The sequence below is a fragment of the Cetorhinus maximus genome, chromosome 2, assembly GCF_964194155.1.
Source record: "Cetorhinus maximus chromosome 2, sCetMax3.hap1.1, whole genome shotgun sequence".
NCBI lineage: Eukaryota > Metazoa > Chordata > Chondrichthyes > Lamniformes > Cetorhinidae > Cetorhinus > Cetorhinus maximus.
Genome location: NC_135880.1, coordinates 182,281,901 through 182,300,281, shown reverse-complemented (window position 1 = coordinate 182,300,281; position 18,381 = coordinate 182,281,901). Strand labels below are relative to the sequence as shown.

At 38.6% G+C, this 18,381-nt stretch overlaps 1 protein-coding gene across 5 annotated transcripts in view; it reads right to left on the bottom strand.

Annotated features, from left to right (window-relative positions):
• Window positions 1–18,381, bottom strand: part of ccdc171 (coiled-coil domain containing 171) — a 226,036-nt gene that overhangs the window by 133,184 nt on the left and 74,471 nt on the right. For all 5 annotated transcript variants that reach the window (XR_013573484.1, XM_078530317.1, XM_078530309.1 and 2 more), the window contains 2 exons: window positions 14,409–14,576; window positions 3,765–3,953 (listed from right to left, as the gene is read on the bottom strand). Coding sequence is in view for 4 of the 5 variants with exons in the window: in XM_078530317.1 (XP_078386443.1) it covers window positions 3,765–3,953; window positions 14,409–14,576 (357 nt within the window). In the remaining variant the exon portion in view is untranslated. The remainder of the gene's footprint in view (window positions 1–3,764; window positions 3,954–14,408; window positions 14,577–18,381) is intronic.

Sequence of the window (18,381 nt, the reverse complement as noted above, 5' to 3'; positions counted from 1 at the left end):
TTACGATCATGGCTGATCTCATTTCGGCCTCAACTCCAATTTCCTGCCCTCTCCCCATAACCTTTCAACCCGTTACTAATTAAAAATCTGTCTATCTCCTCCTTAAATTTATTCAGCGTCCCGGCATCCACTGCACTCAGGTAGTGAATTCCACAGATTCACGACCCTTTGAGAAAAGTAATTTCTCCTCATCTCTGATTTAAGTCTACCACCCCTTAGCCTAAAACTATGGTCTCTCGTTCTAGTATGCCCCACAAAGGGCAACATCCACTCCACGTCTACTTTGTATATTCCGTTAGCATCTTATATACTTCTATTAGATCTCCTCTCTCCCTTCTAAAGCTCACCCTTGTACACCACTGAAAGCAAGCATACAGCAAGCAATTAAGAAAATAGTATGTTGGCCTTCATTGCGAGAGGACTTGAGTACAGGTGCAAGGATGTCGTACTGCAGCTGCACAGGACCTTGGTGAGACCACACCTGGAGTATTGTGTGCAGTTTTGGTCTCCTTACCTAAGAAAGGATATACTTGCCATAGAGGGAGTGCAGTGAAGGTTCACTAGGCTGATACCAGGGATGGTAGGACTGCCATATGAGGAGAGATTGGGTCAACTCGGCCTGCATTCACTGGAGTTTAGAAGAGGGGATCTCATTTGAAACCTATAAAATTCTGACAGGGATACACAGACTGGATACAGGGATGATGTTTCCTCTGCCTGGGGGTCTAGGACAAAGGGTCACAATCTCAGGATACGAGGTAGATCAATTAGGATTGAGATGAGGAGAAACTTCTTCACTCAGAGGGTAGTGGACCTGTAGAATTTCTACCACAGGAGGCTGTGGGTGCAAGTCACTGAGTCACTAAATATGTTTAAGGAGGAAATAGATAGATGATTTCTAGACTCTAAAGGCATCAAGGGGTATGAGGAGAGAGCGGAAGTATGGCATTGAGATAGAGGATCAGTCATGATCATACTGAATGGCGGAGCAGGCTCGAAGGGTCGAATGACCTAATCCTGTTTCAATGATGGTCACAAACTTGTATCTCACCTCTCCATAATGGATTTTCATTTGGGCATTCAAATGTCTGGCGTGCAAACAAATTAATTACCATATTTATGAGATACAGCCAAACTACTGAGTAATCCACACCTGTAGAACTTCTGTTTGTTTAATAAAGAATTAAAACTCTATCCCCATTTACACAAATCTAGAAAGCAGAGCTACAGACTTTTGGAGCTGAGTATTAGAGATCTCACAAATGAATGCAGGAGTACTTCTGAAGTTGAGCTAGCCAAAAATCATGTAGCTTATCAATAATGCTTTGTTAAGCTTCCAATTGCTTGTTTGGCTAAGAACACACTTCTTATTAGATCGTTGTGCAGTGAGGCTGTAAGTGTTGTTAAATGGGAAAAGACTCATTCTCAAGTGACAGATTTACCCCTCTGGGTTCAATCGTGCTATTTAGTTAATCATCATCAGTGCCCTTATAAAATGCAAATCTGCCTGGTTCAGTTATTGGAATCTTAAGGTCATCCATAAAGGGTCAGTTAGGTTCTGAATCTCCAATATAAAATCATCTTCGAATTATGTCATCCCCCCAAAAAATCATACTTATAACCATAGTAGATGGGACAACGAAAGTGACCAATAATCAGTCGGACTTTAAGGAAATTACCTGTAAACTGAAGCACATGGCTTCATCAGTCTCCCTCACTGTGCATATCACAACATCATATTAACTCATCCACACTCCATCACATATAATCCATAGAGCTTCTGTCAATACGAGGTACTACTGGATGGTTATGGAGGTGGATAGCAGTAGAGCTTTTTCTTCCTGTCCTTTTCTACCCTCTGTGGGATAATGGGATACCCTATAATGGGATTTCCTGTATTTATCTTTTTATATGGAAAAACTATACAACAGACTTCCAAAGTCTGATGGTGGATATAGGAACTCTGAGAATAGCAGAAACATGGCCCCAATTCTCTCTTATGATACTGAAGGATGAAAGTAAAAATCCAAGGATACATTGTATAATTTCATCAGGTACAGAATAGAATTCCTGTCAGTCAGGTTCTCTGGAAGTTTAATTGTCAAAGGAAAATGTGACTAAATCTCAGAGTAGAGGAATGTTGAGTAACAGCACTATTTTTCTCATCCTCATCTCCCAATTCAGGATCCTGTATTTCTGAATAAACTACTAGTTTCAGGCAAGTTGTACAGCACTGTTTGACAGTGGCAATATAACACTGGGATCCATTGGAACATGTATATCTATTGGCACAGGTACTTTTGCTGTCAGCTGTTGTGTACTAGAAGCCATCGTTGTAGTCATATGCTGCAAGAGCATTGCACTATTGGAGAACATAACATGAAAAGAACCCATCAGAAAATCTGATATTGGATTACTTGATTGATGACTTACATTTGGTTTGGCATGAACTGTATGGGTGAAAGCATTTCTCAATTGATGCTAGTTCTTTACGTTATTCAACAAAGTCACTGTCGATTAGGAGTGGAATACTAATCAGTGCCAAGATCCTTGTAGAATCCTCTGAAGTGCTAATTACTATGCCAAAGGGTGGTTTAATCATCTGTATGTCAGTTGAGGATTTTCGATGCCTTTGTTTTTTTTAAAATTGTTTTTAAAATTATGGGCTGTCGCTGGCAACGTCATCACTTATTGCCCATCCAAAGGTTATGATGGGCCTTCTAGATAGTGTTCAAATAGCCCACTGTCAGGGGGCAGGTAAGAGTCAGCATTGGCGTGGGACTGGATTCACACAAAGGCCAGGCTGGTTTCCTTTTTTGAAGGACATTAATTAACCAATGGGGTTTTTATGGCTATCTGACTGCTTCAAGCTCACTTACAGTCACAGCAGCTTTTTATTTTCAGATTATTGCTGTTTTTTTAAAGCTGAATTTAAATTTGATCTTACATTCAGGGTGTTCCACTCTGTGCTTTGTGGTATAGACCTCTGGTTTACTAATCCAGTAATGCTGAAAAAAGACACGTGTTGTCTAAGCTTTTCGTCTTGCACTCATCAGGGCAATTCTTGCATTTATTTCAGCAATACTCAAGATCTGTACGACCAAATGACTATTAGTCCAGTAGCATAATCACTGTACAACCTATCATTGCTTTGTGTTGAGCTATTTTGTGATTGGAGCTGGAAGGAATTGTATAAGCCCTTATGAACCCCAATAATCACTACCCCTAACCTAGTTTTGAGTCAATATAGAAAGTTGTTCAGTTCCTATATACCTTCTGCTGGATCTTTCTTTAATGATTCCTATCTGTACCAGAATCATTCCATGACAGAGTTAAGCATGTTTACTGCAGTAACAATAAACACTGGAAGGAGGGAAAGGAAGGAGCTTCTATATTTTGTATATAGTATCAAAATGACTTAAGGACAAAGGAAAAATACCACAGATGCTGGAAGTCTGAAAAGCAAGAAAGAAAAATAATGGAAATACACAGCAGGTCTGGCAGCATCTGTGGAGAGAGAAACAGAGTTCCATTTCAGGTCAATAACCTTTCATCAGTTATTGAAACATTACCTGTTTTTCTCTCTCTGTAGATGCTGCCAGATCTGCTGACATAAGGACAAATTGGATATGTGCCGAGTTCTCCATCAATTTTGACTCTGTACGCAAACATGTGGGCATACTCGTCGGAAACAAATCGAGGACAACTTAGGCAGCTGTTATTCATCCCCACAGCTACTATCAATTCAGTTACATTGGTATTACCTGTGCCCTTGAATGAACCTCCCCAAGGAGTCCAGAGTAATGCTCCTCCAGATCTATTTTCTGTTTTTTCCAGCTAGCCTCGCGCTCCTTCATCTGTTCAGTTAGTTTATTGAAGGTAGCTTCTTGGCTTTGCTGCAGATGGTGTATAGTTTCATCCTTATTTCGACAAATGCGTTCCATGTATGATTCCTGCAAGTTCCAGAATTAGGATTGGGTTAGAAACATTCATCTAAATATGTACTGTTCAGGTCATAAATATGATTCTGATCTATAAACTTTTATTTGAAAGAAATGTATGTTTCACAGTTGACTGACTATAATATCATATATGACTATTAAATTTCCCAAACTGCCATATCTGAACACGTGAGAACCATTAAGAATATTCTTTCTAGACATAAACACTTGGATTTCTTATGGCAAATGCCTAAAATGTGCTTTACTCCATTTACACTGTCAAAATTGACAACTTAAGAAATTAATGAGCGATGAATATAAAAAGTCATTCCTTGTCTGTATTGTAAAATTCTACTGCACAGCATTTTCAAAACTCATATTTACAACTTACGGAATAGTGTAAATCATAGCGTATAAGTTGACCTGGTGTTATCCAGCCCTAAAAATAATGCTTTTGCATACGCTCAGCGTATAAGTCGACTCCCCTTTTCAGCCACAACATGCCATACATGAATTGGTTGTCAGCCCCAATTTTTGACCCCGCAAACACATGTTTTAATTACTGTTACCTTATAACTGGGCGCAATGGATCAAGCAGACAACATGGACTGTGTTGTGAAGATGTGCAAGAGTTTAAAACACGCCCACTCTTTGCATTTTTTGCTGATGACATTTCAAAGTGGCAACCACCCACCTGGCAGTTCACTTTTATACTCAGCGTACAAGATGACCCCTGTTTTTGGAGGGATTTTGAGACTTCAAAAATAGACTTATACTATATATAATGCACAATAGCAGACTATTCAATAGGAGAAACCAACTACCTCAGTGAGCGACAAGTTTGGCAAACAAGTTATGAAGCTTGGTAAACAAGTTATGAAGTTTCTACTGCTCAGTTTAGAGTTTGTTTTTCTGTTGAAACAACTTTACAGGGATGTGAAGGCACCATACAATCAGAGGGGAACACTACTGTGTGTACTTAATAGGATAAAAGGACGATAATAGAATAGCACATTGTCTATTAATGCCTTTGGAACCTAAACTAATGGCAAAGTCAGTCAGGTATGATCCATGAGAGGGGTGAAATTCCTCTTTTTAAGAAAATGCAACTCTGCAACTAATGAACAGCTAACGAATCAGCAGCAGCACAGAATTGAGAAATGTGGCAGTTATGGGAATAGGATTTAGCACCTAGTCACTAAACTACAGAAAAAACTACAAATCCACACAAACATGATTTAAGTTAATCTTTAATTTGAGACAAACCAAAGAAAGAAAGATACCACAATGAACTTTACCTATATCGCATCAGTGACAAATAAAAACAGAAGGGAGTTAGCACAAATCAGGAGGTCAAGCTGCAAGGCCCAGTCTGGTTTAGGGAATGCCGAATACAATAGCTATATATCCAAACATGTAACACAAACATTTTAATGAGATGTCAACCGTAATTGGGCAGCCAATTTATAAAATATGACATTGGTCACTTAAGTAAAAAGCCCATAGTCATTGGACCCCGTCCAATTGAGGGCTTCCAATATCCCATTCTGTGTATTGTTGTGTTGGGATAACAGTTTGCAACAAAAACAAAATGGATGGCATTGATACAAGGAATTGAAAATGGGATCCTCTGCCTGCTTATTGAAATAGTGGAAAATGCTATATCATATCAAGTGTGTCAGTGGTGGCTCAATTGGTAACACTCTTGCCTCTGAGTCAAAGGATCGTGGGTTCAAGTATCACTCCAGGACATGAGCACAAAAATGCAGGCTGACACTCCAGTGCAGGTGGGTACAAAAGATCGCATGGCACTATTTCAAAAAAGAGCAGGGAAGTTATGTCCAGTGTCCTGGCCAATATGTGACCCTCCATTAACATCATAAAAACAGATTATCACATTCTTCAACAAGAACTGGAGCATACACACTGACATTACTGAAGTGGAGGAGTTTCTGGCAGATGTGTACCTGCAAGAGCAGATGATCAGTGGTCTTGTGTCTCAAGACAGATTTTGGAGAGGAAATTATAGATTGGCTCCACATTAACCTCAATTATGAGGAAAGATTGGAGAAGTTGGGACTGTTTTCCTTGGAGGGGAAAAGGCTAAGAGGAGACTTGATAAAAGTTTTCAAAATCATGAGGGGTCTGGACAGAGTAGATAGGGTGAAACTGTTCCAGCTCGTAAATGGATCGAGAACCAGAGGGCACAGTTTTTAAAGTGTTTTGCAGAAGAAGCAAATGCGAGGTGAGATAAAAACTTTTTCACACAGCAAGTAGTTAGGGTTTGGAATGCACTGCCTGGAAGTGTGGTGGAGGCAGGTTCAATTGAGGCATTAAAGAGGGCATTGGATGATTATTTAAATAGAAACAATGTGCAGGGTTATGGGGGAAAGGCAGGAGATCAGTGCTAAGTTAAAATGCTCAGTCGATGCAAACACGATGGGCTGAATGGCCTCCTTTAACTCTAACAATTTTGTGGAAATTGAAGCCACTACAAACTGACCTAATCCTGCATTTATCACATTTGTGGGTGTGCGCAAATTGGTTAACGAGTTACCTACATTATAACAGTAACTACACTTCAAGAGTGCTTCATAGGCTGTAAAGTGCTTTGAGATATTCAGCAGTCACGATAGGTGCTATATAAATGCAAATCTTTTATTTTTCCCCCCCATTGGTTCAACTGATTACACAAGTTCCTTGAAGTGATTAAATGCCAGCCTTACCATTCAAAGTTAAAATCTACACATTAGTTATAGATTATAGGAAAGATATGACTGCATCAAAAAGTGTGTGGAGCTTTGTGAAGGCAGCTGATGCCATTAACTACCTTGATAAAAGCAAAAAACTGCGGATGCTGGAAATTCAAAACAATAATACCTGGAAAAACTCAGCAGGTCTGACAGCATCTGCGGAGAGGAACACAGTTAATGTTTCAAGTCCGTATGACTCTTCAACAGAACTAAGTAAAAATAGAAAAGAGGTGAAATATAAGCTGGTTTAAGGGGGAGTGGGACAGGTAGAAGTGGATAGAGGGCCAGTGATAGGTGGAGATAACCAAAAGATGTCATAGACAAAGGAACAAAGAGGTGTTGAAGCTGGTGATATTATCTAAGGAATGTGCTAATAAAGGTACAGATAGCCCTAGTGGGGGCGGGGTGGAGGGAAGGGATCGAAATAGGCTAAAAGGTAGAGATAAAACAATGGATGGAAATACATTTAAAAATAATGGAAATAGGTGGGAAAAGAAAAATCTATATAAATTATTGGAAAAAAGGAGGATCAGAAAGGGGGTGGGGATGGAGGAGAGAGTTCATGATCTAAAATTGTTGAACTCAATATTCAGTCGGGAAGGCTGTAAAGTGCCTAGTCAGAAGATGAGTTGCTGTTCCTCCAGTTTGCGTTGAGCTTCACTGGAACAATGCAGCAGGCCAAGGACGGACATGTGGGCATGAGAGCAGGGTGGAGTGTTGAAATGACAAGCAACAGGGAGATCTGGGTCATGTTTGTGGACAGACCGAAGGTGTTCCGCAAAGTGGTCACCCAGTCTGCGTTTGGTCTATCCAATGTAGAGGAAACCGCATTGGGAGCAGCAAATGCAGTAGACTAAATTGAGGGAAGTGCAAGTGAAATGCTGCTTCACTTGAAAGGAGTGTTTGGGCCCTTGGACGGTGAGGAGAGGGGAAGTAAAGGGGCAGGTGCTACACCTTCTGCGGTTGCATGGGAAGGCGCCGTGGGAGGGGGTTGAGGTGTAGGGGGTGATGGAGTGGACCAGGGTGTCCCAGAGGGAACGATCCCTGCAGAATGCCGCCGGGGGGGTGAAGGGAAGATGTGTTTGGTGGTGGCATCATGCTGGAGTTGGTGGAAATGGCAGAGGGTGATCCTTTGAATGCGGAGGCTGGTGGGGTGATAAGTGAGGACAAGGGGGACCCTATCATGGTTCTGGGAGGGAGAGGAAGGTGTGAGGGCGGATGCGCGGGAGATGGGCCGGACATGGTTGAGGGCCCTTTCAACCACCGTGGGTGGAAAACCTCGGTCAAGGAAGAACGAAGGCATGTCAGAGGAACTGTTTTTGAAAGTGGCATCATCAGAACAGATGCGACGGAGGCGAAGAAACTGAGAGAATGGGATGGAGTCCTTACAGGAAGTGGGGTGTGAGGAGCTGTAGTCGAGGTAGTTGTGGAGTCGGTAGGATTGTAATGAATATTGGTAGACAGTCTATCACCAGAAACTGAGACAGAGAGGTCAAGGAAGGGAAGGGAAGTATCAGAGATAGACCATGTGAAAATGATGGAGGGGTGGAAATTGGAAGCAAAATTAATAAATTTTTCCAGGTCCAGACGAGAGCATGAAGCAGCGCCGAAGCAATCATCGATGTTTCGGAGAAAGAGTTGTGGGAGGGGGCAGGAGTAGGACTGGAACAAGGAATATTCCACATACCCCATAAAGAGACAGGCATAACTGGGGCCCATCCGGGTACCCATAGCCACACCTTTTATCTGGAGGAAGTGAGAGGAGTTTAAGGAGAAATTGTTCAGTGTGAGAACAAGTTCAGCCAGACGGAGGAGGGTAGTGGTGGATGGGGATTATTCGGGCCTCTGTCTCCATCCTTGATTCATTTTGGGCCATAATTTTATTTAATGCATTTGTTTTTTTTAAAAAAAAAAGCATCAGGAGCAATTTTTAAAAAAAGCTTGAACACTCTAGCACAAAATAAAATGTTTTCAAATCAAAACTTGGGTATTGCCATAAATTAGTTTCAACTGAATGTTAAGCCAATATTGGTAACAGGGATCTGCGATGGGAAAACAGAATACTTTTCCACTTTGGTTACCCACTGTAAACATACAGTTTGGGTCCTGCATAAATTGAATGGGGAACAAAGACACTTTTGTGCTGTCTCCACAATGTAACTTAACCTCAGCCTCAGTGAAGCACCTTAAACTGTGCCAGGGTGAGCAGCAATTCAAATGGTCTGACTTACATTGTGTGAACTCGTTCACTAGGAACTAGAATAAGACTGACTAATCCAGTCAATTTCAAATCTTTATAATCAGAGAAACTTAGACATGCCCAGTGTTCCTGTTCCACACAGGCATAGTATTCCTTTGTCCATGTTTACAAATGAAAATCACCTTTATCATGATTTACTTTATTATGATGTTTGCCATATAAGTAATGAAATGAACTTCTTTACTCACCACGGCTCATGCTGGAACATGGTTCCACAAGTTCAGATTGCCCTCTAACCCTTCCCCAAAGGAACTACTCTAAATGTGCAAGACAAAATTGAAAAGTAGGGAAGTTATGCTAAACCTGCATCAAACCTTGGTTAAACCCTACTTAGAATATAGGGTGCAGTTCTGGTCGCCATATTATAAAAAGGATATGAATGGTTCTGAAGAGGATGCAGAGGTGATTTACAAGGATGATGCCAGAAATGTGTGGGTATACATATTAGGAAAGGATTGACGGGCTGGTTCTCTTTTCTCTTAAAAAAAGGCGGCTGAGGGATGACTGAGTCAAGATCTCTAAAATTATAGGAGGTTTTGATAGTGTGGATACAGAGAAAATGCTTCCTCTTGTGGGGAAGAGCAAAACTAGAGGTCATCAGTATAAGATATTCACCAAGAAATCCAAATAAATAAACACACCAGCATGGGCTGGTTGGGCTGAATGGCCTGTTTCTGCGCTGTATATCTCATGTCATAAAGAGATAAGAAATAAGAGTAGGCCATTCAGCCCTTCAAGTCTGTTCTGCCATTCAATAAAATGAGTGCCAAAATTCTACTTGATTGTAACAGGACATGACAGCTGAATCTAATCATGTCATTTTGCAAAATCCAGGCGGTTTGCAGGAGTCAGTGAAAAGTAACTAGCAGTTGATGATTTTGTCCATCCCCAGCTGAAATGTGCTTGTTCAACAAACACTGGCAAAAGTTATACACTTCCTAGTCTGTGTACCACATACTGCACTACAGCCACCCACTCAACCATCATAAAATCCACTTCCAAAACCAACTTTTAAAGAAACTAAGTGTTAAAACAAATGTCTGACAACAAGTTTGATATTCAATCTTGCAGCTCTGCTGACATCCATAAACCAGTGGAAGTCAGCTGGATCCTCATTAATTATCTTATGTTCCTTAATAATCAGAACAAAAAGACCCTGCCGGAATATTAGGGTTAAAATTGTAAAGCACACATTGTATGCTTATAAAAAACAGGATATAAACTGGACTATGTGCATGCCTGTTCAGCCAAGCAGTGTACACAGTAAAATATACTCTTTATGATTAAGGGCTTTTTTTTTTATTTCTCTCATGTGAAATGTACATCAATGCCAGCTATTGTGTACCAAGCACCATATCCAGAAATCTAGTCATTTACAGACAAGTGTCAGTTCAGTTAAGACTGGCAGATCATCTTTAAAGAGAAGGGTAACACAGCAGAATAATCAGCACCTCATACTGCTTCTGTAATGTGGCTATTGCATTTAAAGCTTTAAAAAAAATATTGATTGAATTTTTCTTTCATGTGAACACACCATGAATACAATACCATTAACTATTTTGAAAAAAAATACAAGAAAAATCTCACTAAATAACTAATGAAGAATTAAGTCTTTTGATTTGTTAGTTTGCTGCATGTATTAATTTCAAAAGCAAATGTCAACATGAAGGCATTACTTTCACAAACCCTGCAAACACAACAGTGAAAGCACAACAATACCCGCGGGACTAGTTGTCAGTTGCAAAGTTTAAATTAGAAATCAATTTTGTTGCAAGCAGAAGGCTTTAGCCAATCACAGCACTGAAATTAATGCTGGGTTAAAAAGCATGCAAGTAAATCTTAGAACATTGCATGTTTTTTGTTTGACATCCTTTTCTCCTTAAGCACAACAGCCACTGCATATTACAACCGGTGATCTAAATATATATATATATTCCAGTGTTAACTCCTTAACTTTCATGAGCTTCTTTCAAATCAGGGGAAATAACCGAGTTTTTATTTTGGTTGTTAACTAATTGATTAATTAAAAATAAAAATTAAAAATACAATAGTAATAATGAACTTGAAATAGCAATTTTCATTTCCTGTATACATTGCAATACACTGAGCAAATTAGGTGTTTACACGACAGTAGAAAGACTACACTTCAAAAGTGTTGTCTCTGGCTGTCTGCCTGGGCCTGATGCAAAAATTTGGAATGCTTTTTTACGTGAAAGGTGCTATATAAAAACACATGTTTCTCTCCTAAATTTGAACCACAATTAATAAATTCAGCAAGTTAGGTGAAAGAAATTTACATAAAGTTTGAATAAATTAAATGGAAGAATTTAATTAGCCAATTTGAACAGCAAGAATGTAATGACCTTGAAGTAGAGAATGTTCACCCAAGTACAACACCACAGCATAAAGGAAGTATAACATACGTAGCAAGATAATATTACATATAAACATGTCTGAGTGAACCAAGAGGCTTAATACAGTGAAAACTAAAATCAAGAAAACATTCTGTGGATACCCTTAAATACAAAATGTGACACAGTGCCAAGGGATAGTAAATATGCTGTTCACAGAAGACTGTTAATTTTGCGGGAATTAGAACATATTGAAAGAAGCAGATATTTCAGACAAGCTGATCATTAATAGATTGAGGAGGTTAAGGGAACACAGGAACCAGGAGCAACCAGAAAAAGATATTTAAAGAAGTGTCTAGCAAAATTGATGATGCTTTTGCCCTATCTCTAAAGATTGGTAGGAACCTATGATTTCCACTCTTTAAAAAGGAACATTATAACAACCTAATGAATTACAGGCTGGTCAGCTTAACATCTCTTGTGGATAAGCACTGAATGGTATCCAGAAAAAGAGAACAATGGAATACCCTAGATAGGTATGATATACAAGACAAAGTCAATGTGGTCTTATGGGAGGGAGGTCTTGCATAACAAATATATTGAAGTTGAGGAAATGACAGATCTTATTGGAAATGAAAATACTGTAGATGCAACAGTTGGATTTCAACAAGGCTTTTGATATTATGCTAAGAAGTAATTTCATGTCTTCTTACATTAAAACAATTCTTAAATTCACCCACTTGCTTGTTTTTTGAATCATCCAGGAGAACAAAAACCCAATCCGTTACATACTAATGTAACTCAGGAAATTCTGCATATACCTTGGCTGTATCAAACAGAGAACTGCAGGCACAGATGTAATTCCTTGAGTTGGTTAGAGTGTCAGCACCGAGAAGAATATCAACTCTTATCTGAAGGTTTTGAGAGAAGCTGAAGTCTCCCAGTAAAATAAGGAAGATACTCAAAAACATAAAAGCTAAATTTCTGCCTCAGAAGGTGGTGGAGGCAGGGTCATTGAATATTTTTAAAGCAGAGATAGATAGATTCTTGTTAGGCAAGGGAATCAAAAGGTTATCGGGGTAGATAGGAATGTGGACTTCGAAACAAGCAGATCAGCCATGATCTTATTGAATGACGGAGCAGGCTCGAGGGGTCGAATGGTCTACTCCTGTTCCTATTTCTTATGTTTCTTATTAAGATATTTTTATTACGTTAGAAGCCTTGAGCCTGTAAAGTTGAATCTGGGAAGACAAGATTGCAGATGAAGGGTTTTTGAAAACCCATTTTAAACAATTTGAATGCTAGATTGTAATCTCGCATTTACAGTACCATCAGGCAGCAGTTCCACTTGGTGTAATTGCTATCGTAGCCCAAAGAAATGTGATTTGGCCCCTTTAGTTTTTTTCTTAAATTGATTGAAGCTACAAGCAGTCAGCAAAATCAGAGTTCAGTTTTGCTGATTTAGGAGTGTGTAATTTGAGCCCATTAAGTGAAATGTGAAAAAAAATTCATAGGGCAATATATGATGTACAGTTTTTATTATATTAATAGATAAATAGCTTAATTTTGTTGTCCATAGATTAGTAAAATGCAAATTTCAACTATGAAAAATGTTTCAGATAATCTTAGGTCATCACTTAAGAACTTCCACCTGTATTCCAAATATATTTTGTTTTTAAAGCAAAAGTTACACTAAGTGGAAATGTCACTTGATGTCATTCACATTCAGATAACTGCATTAAACTATCAGCTTCTTCTTAACAAAAGCACACATCCCAAAACACAATAAAACATCATTTATCACTGTTGGTCAAATTCCTTGAATGGTCATCAATGCCCTTACAATCAAAAAAAAGGCAAAAGACATGCAACCAGCAGAATAAGACCATTCCCTCCACCTCAAAATCAGCTGAACATTAAATAGTATAACATATTCGTAATCAGAACTGAGATGAGTCAAGAAACAGCAGAATGATTTTTTGTATTTTGCAATATCTGGAAGTTTTGTTTTTGGAGACAGTGAAACACGTCAAAATTGACAACTACTTATTTTAGGCACTAGAGTCAGGTACAGAATGGATCAAATACTAAGTAAATTCCCTTCTGCAATGCAACCTCAGGGCAACCTCGGAAGTACTCTAGTTTAATTCATATGGCATCCTATTTCCTAGAATAAACATCCTTAAATATTGATTGTGGCCAATTGCTAGAGCTTCCTTTCTGTTGATCCATATCCACTGAAAGCAGAATTGAAACTGCCCAAACTCACTACACATAGGACCTTCCTACTAGAGAAGAGTCAGTCTACGTTGGAGTTAAATTTAGGTCCCAAAGATGAAAGGCCAACACGGTAATCCCTTGTGCCATCCAGAAAGTTATCTCAACCTATTAATGTACGTAACTAAGCAGGAGAATACTTCACGCTGTGCGTTGTCCTCGGTACCGGCCTCCAAGACTATTCTATAGCACCAGCTCCAATTAATTGTGCAAATCACACACAGATGCCTACTCCTCCTTGCCTTACCTTATTCTTCAGGCATGATTGTAAATTATGGCAGCTTGTAGATTGCTAGGCAGGCATCAAAAACATAACAGGGAAATGTAAATATTACTCATGATCTGTATCCTCAAATTGCACAGAGTGGAGGACAGCATGGGCTTCTATTTATATAAATTATTTTGCAGGTGTACATTCTCACATTCTATGAACGAGATTTTGTTCTATTGCTGAAAATGAACAAACACTTCAAATTTTCTTCTTGGTAAAACTTAGATTAATTTATTTTCTTCTAATTAGGTCCCTATGGCTAATTCTCAGTAGCAGAATTAGCAAATCTGGGAAATAGTATATAACAACATTTAGATTTGTTTGTGAGACCAATGGTGCCTGGAGAATTCACTCAAGCTTCAGTTGCATTTGCATGCCCTCAGATACGGCATCAAACTGTGTCTGAGACAAATTATAATTAAAGTTTCTGAATTATTAAATAGGAATTTCCTTTTGAAATAAGTTGACTGTCGAGCTTTTTTTAAAAAATCATGCTGTGATGCAGACAAATGTCACTGGATTTGACTAAATGGTTTGCAACCTCAAGAAAGTTACCTTTTCACTGGCCCTGCTAAGATCTGAAGTAAGGACATCAATGTTCTCTTGCAGAATGGTGCACAGCTCTGGCCAGGAGAATTTTGCCAGCATGCCATTTGGTTGCTTCATGACTACACAGCCTGCTATTAGGCGCTGATACAAACTGTGAAGGAAGGTCAGTTTTTCCTATGAGAAAAATATCAGTGCATTAGAATATGGTCCAAAAGCGCTGCAAGCAAACAAAAAAACAATGAATATGTCAAATTAAAGTATTGAAGTTTTCTTCCGATAAATATTGTGTGTTATCGTCACTGCATACAGAGGATGGTAGAAACTAGTGACCTGACATGTGGACGGCTGGTTTGTGATGCAGAGTGATGCCAACAGCACGGGTTCAATTTGAAGGGTCATGAGGACTCGAAACGTCAACTCTTTTCTTCTGCCGATGCTGCCAGACCTGCTGAGTTTTTCCAGGTAATTCTGTTTTTGTTTTCAATTCCTGTACCGGCTGAGGTCAACCTCACCGTTCACCTGAGGTGTTGTGACCCTCAGGTTAAACTCACCACCAGTCGTCTCTCTCTCTAATGAGAGAGCAGCCTATGGTCCTCTGGGACCATGGCGACTTTCATTCATTCAAACCAGCTACCAACAATTCTATCCACTTAATGCAAGTGCATATCAATTTATATTTACATCAGGTTTTCCCTATAATTTACTATTACAGAAGATGAGTTGATGAGTTGTACTCTGATACCAAAGCAACTTTTCAGACACCCTGCCCAGAGCAAGTAATCACACCGAAGATCAGGGCACTTTCACTAAACAAATAGGGAAGCAGTACTTGGACAGCACAGAAAAAATAATGCATTTTGTGTAAGAAACTTATATACAGATAGTTGATTTTCCTGCAGACTGCTGCTAAAAAAAACCCCAGGGTTAAACTATGATATCCATTATATGATATTAGAAACCTTTAGGTTCAACATAACCGTTAACTTTATTACCACCTAACTTAAACCACAAGGACTCATAATAATAAGATTGAAAACGTTGATATTAAATTAATAGTTGGCATCAAATTCTGTCCAATCTTGAACCTTGGCAACATTTGACCGGCACACGCTGACATGGGAACAAGTGCTAAAAACAGCAAACCAAAGAGAAAATACACTATGCTAAAAGAAATTCATGACTGAATGGCTTACTGAAAAGGAATTGTCTGTTAAAGTATGCATGGGTGCAACATGGTTTGCACTCAGAAGATATTCATAAACTGCTCAAGCTCAACTCTCAACTTGTATCATCTGAATCCTAATAAACAATCAAACCATCTGTAATTTTCTGGGTCACATGAAATTACAGTATGACTAGAACTACTTTACAACATGCTTCCACTCAATGTTTAAGCTTTTAGCTCTAGGTTTCTTGCATTATCTTGGGAATCCTGTGTAATAACAATTTAATTTCTTTCTCGGGATGTGGGCATCGCTGGCTAGGCCAACATCTATTGCCCATCCCTAATTGCCCTTGAGGTGGTGTTGGTGAGTCGCCTTCTTCAACCACTGCAGTTCATGTAGTGTACGTACACCCACAATAATGAAAATATGAAAAGAGCATTCGTTTAGTCCACTAACTTGAGTTTCATTGAAAGTTTAGAACTGACTTAAGAACATAAAATTGAATAAAAACAGAAAATGCTGGAAAAACTCAGCAGGTCTGACAGCATCTGTGGAGAGAGAAACAGAGTTAACGTTTTGAGTGTGTGTGACTCTTCTTCAGATTCTTCAAATTGAATACTTTTTTTCAAATTGGAGATTACCTGTTCTACAGGTTTCTAGTAGGAACACTATCTTAACTACAGAGTTTGGCATTCCCATTTTCCACAAGTTTCTGTCGAAAAAGAAATCAAGTGAAATCATGCAAGTGAATACATATTTTGGGGTCAGAAATAAAGCAGGAAAGTTTCACAATCAGAAAGCCTTGGATTGTTCTGGAAGAAACAATGTTAGAAAAAAGGAAAGTACTTTAGGAAACTACTAAACACTTAGGACTCTCTTTACTAAGCATAATCCAGAAGCATTTGGCATGCATCATTATCCATAAACTCAATGTTTCCCTCCCTTGGAATTTCACTCAGCCATCTGCATTCCATACAGGTGACTAAAGAGTATTCTGCTTTCATGTTGCTAATTGATAGACGATTGCCACTTTAACTACCTCCCCCTTCTGTCATTCATCTTTCAGTCTTCATTCCAATTGGGCTTACAATCAAAATATTATAACCTACCTTTTCTCTTTACAGACACTGACAGACCAGTTACGTATTTGCTCTGATTGCAGTTCTAAGGAAAGATTATCAACCTAAAATCTTAACTCTGTTTCTCTCTCCACAGATGCTGACAGGCCTGCTGAGTGTTTCCAATGTTTTGTTTTTATTTCAGATTTCCATCATCTGCAGTACTTTGCTTTTGTAATGTATTTCCAGCATTCTGTTTTTATTTCAGGTTTCCAGCACTTGCAGTTTGTTACTTTTATTTTACACACTAATGTTGGTGCATCTTAGTTTAACCCCAATTTTGGAATTCATCACTTTCAATCCAAAAATCAGACTCTTGTTCCATAATGAATGGTACATTTTTTTTAAAAAAAGACTTATTTTCATCTTATCAAGTCATAGGGTTCAAAATTCACCCATGAACTAACAAGTTCTACTTTGATCAAATACAACCAGAATTACATTCTTCATCTCCACCATGAGGATTACCACTCAGTTTTGAAAAGCACACAGAGACAACTCAAGTGACTCTCAAAAACAAATTAAACCAACTTCTGCATTTATAATCATCTTTACTGAAAGAAATGTTAAAATGTATATCAATAATTAAATGCCTGAGTCATTAATAGAATGCAACATCAGGAGTAATCTTTCATCATCATACAAGTGTGGATTATCTCAATTTCAGGTGGATGAAGCCCTCATTAATATCAGGTTGTGTTTGTTTGTGGAATGCAAGGAGTATATTAATTTTTGGCATTGTATTTCTGTTCCTAGTATCCCAAATACGACTTTAATTAGCCAATTCTTTGAAATATTGAGCTGTACAATTAAATATGATACATCTTCCAGAAAAAAAATCATTTAAATCTCAATGGCTCCACTGTTCACAAGTGCCAATATTCATTAAGCAAGCACTCTTTTTTTTCCTAGCAACAACAGTAGTATATCTGCCAAGTAAAATGATTTGTTCTGGAGACCTTAACTTCTGGCCATAATATTTTTACACAATTGTTGATCAAAATTAATATTCAGTTGTGTTTGCTGTGGAGGAGTAGTGAGAACAACATCATAATGCTTTGTTGCTAGGCCAAAAAGTGCTACAGTACTGCTGATGGCCCGGATTACAATAAACAGGGAGTCTCAGTGAACTATATCTTACACCATTGTGGATCAAATGATGCTTCAGCAGACTTTCACAAAAAAACTTTACCCAAATTTATATTTGCCCATAGTCACTCAGAGATAGGAATAATTCACTCTTAAAAGTAGGCCTGCATATATAACTAATTTGTGGCATTTTTAAAAAAAATATGCACACACAAACAATGAAGAAATATTATTATAAATCAATAAAAATATTTTACACACAAGTACAATAATATTTGCACAGCTGCCTCGAAGTTCCTCAGCTCAATGTGAAGATGAGATATAATATTATACAAACATACGTACATACAAATGGGCAGGAATAGGCCACTCGGCCCCTCGAGCCTGCTCTGCCATTCAATAAGATCATGGCTGACCTAATTTTAACCTCAACTTCACATTCCTGCTTATCCTCGATAACCTTTTATCACTTTGCTTATCAATAATCTATCTACTTCTGCCTTAAGTATATTCAAGGATTCTAACACAACCACCTTTTGCGGGAGAGAATTCCCAAGTGTCTCAATCCTCAGAAAAAATTTTTCCTCATCTCTCAAATGGGCAACC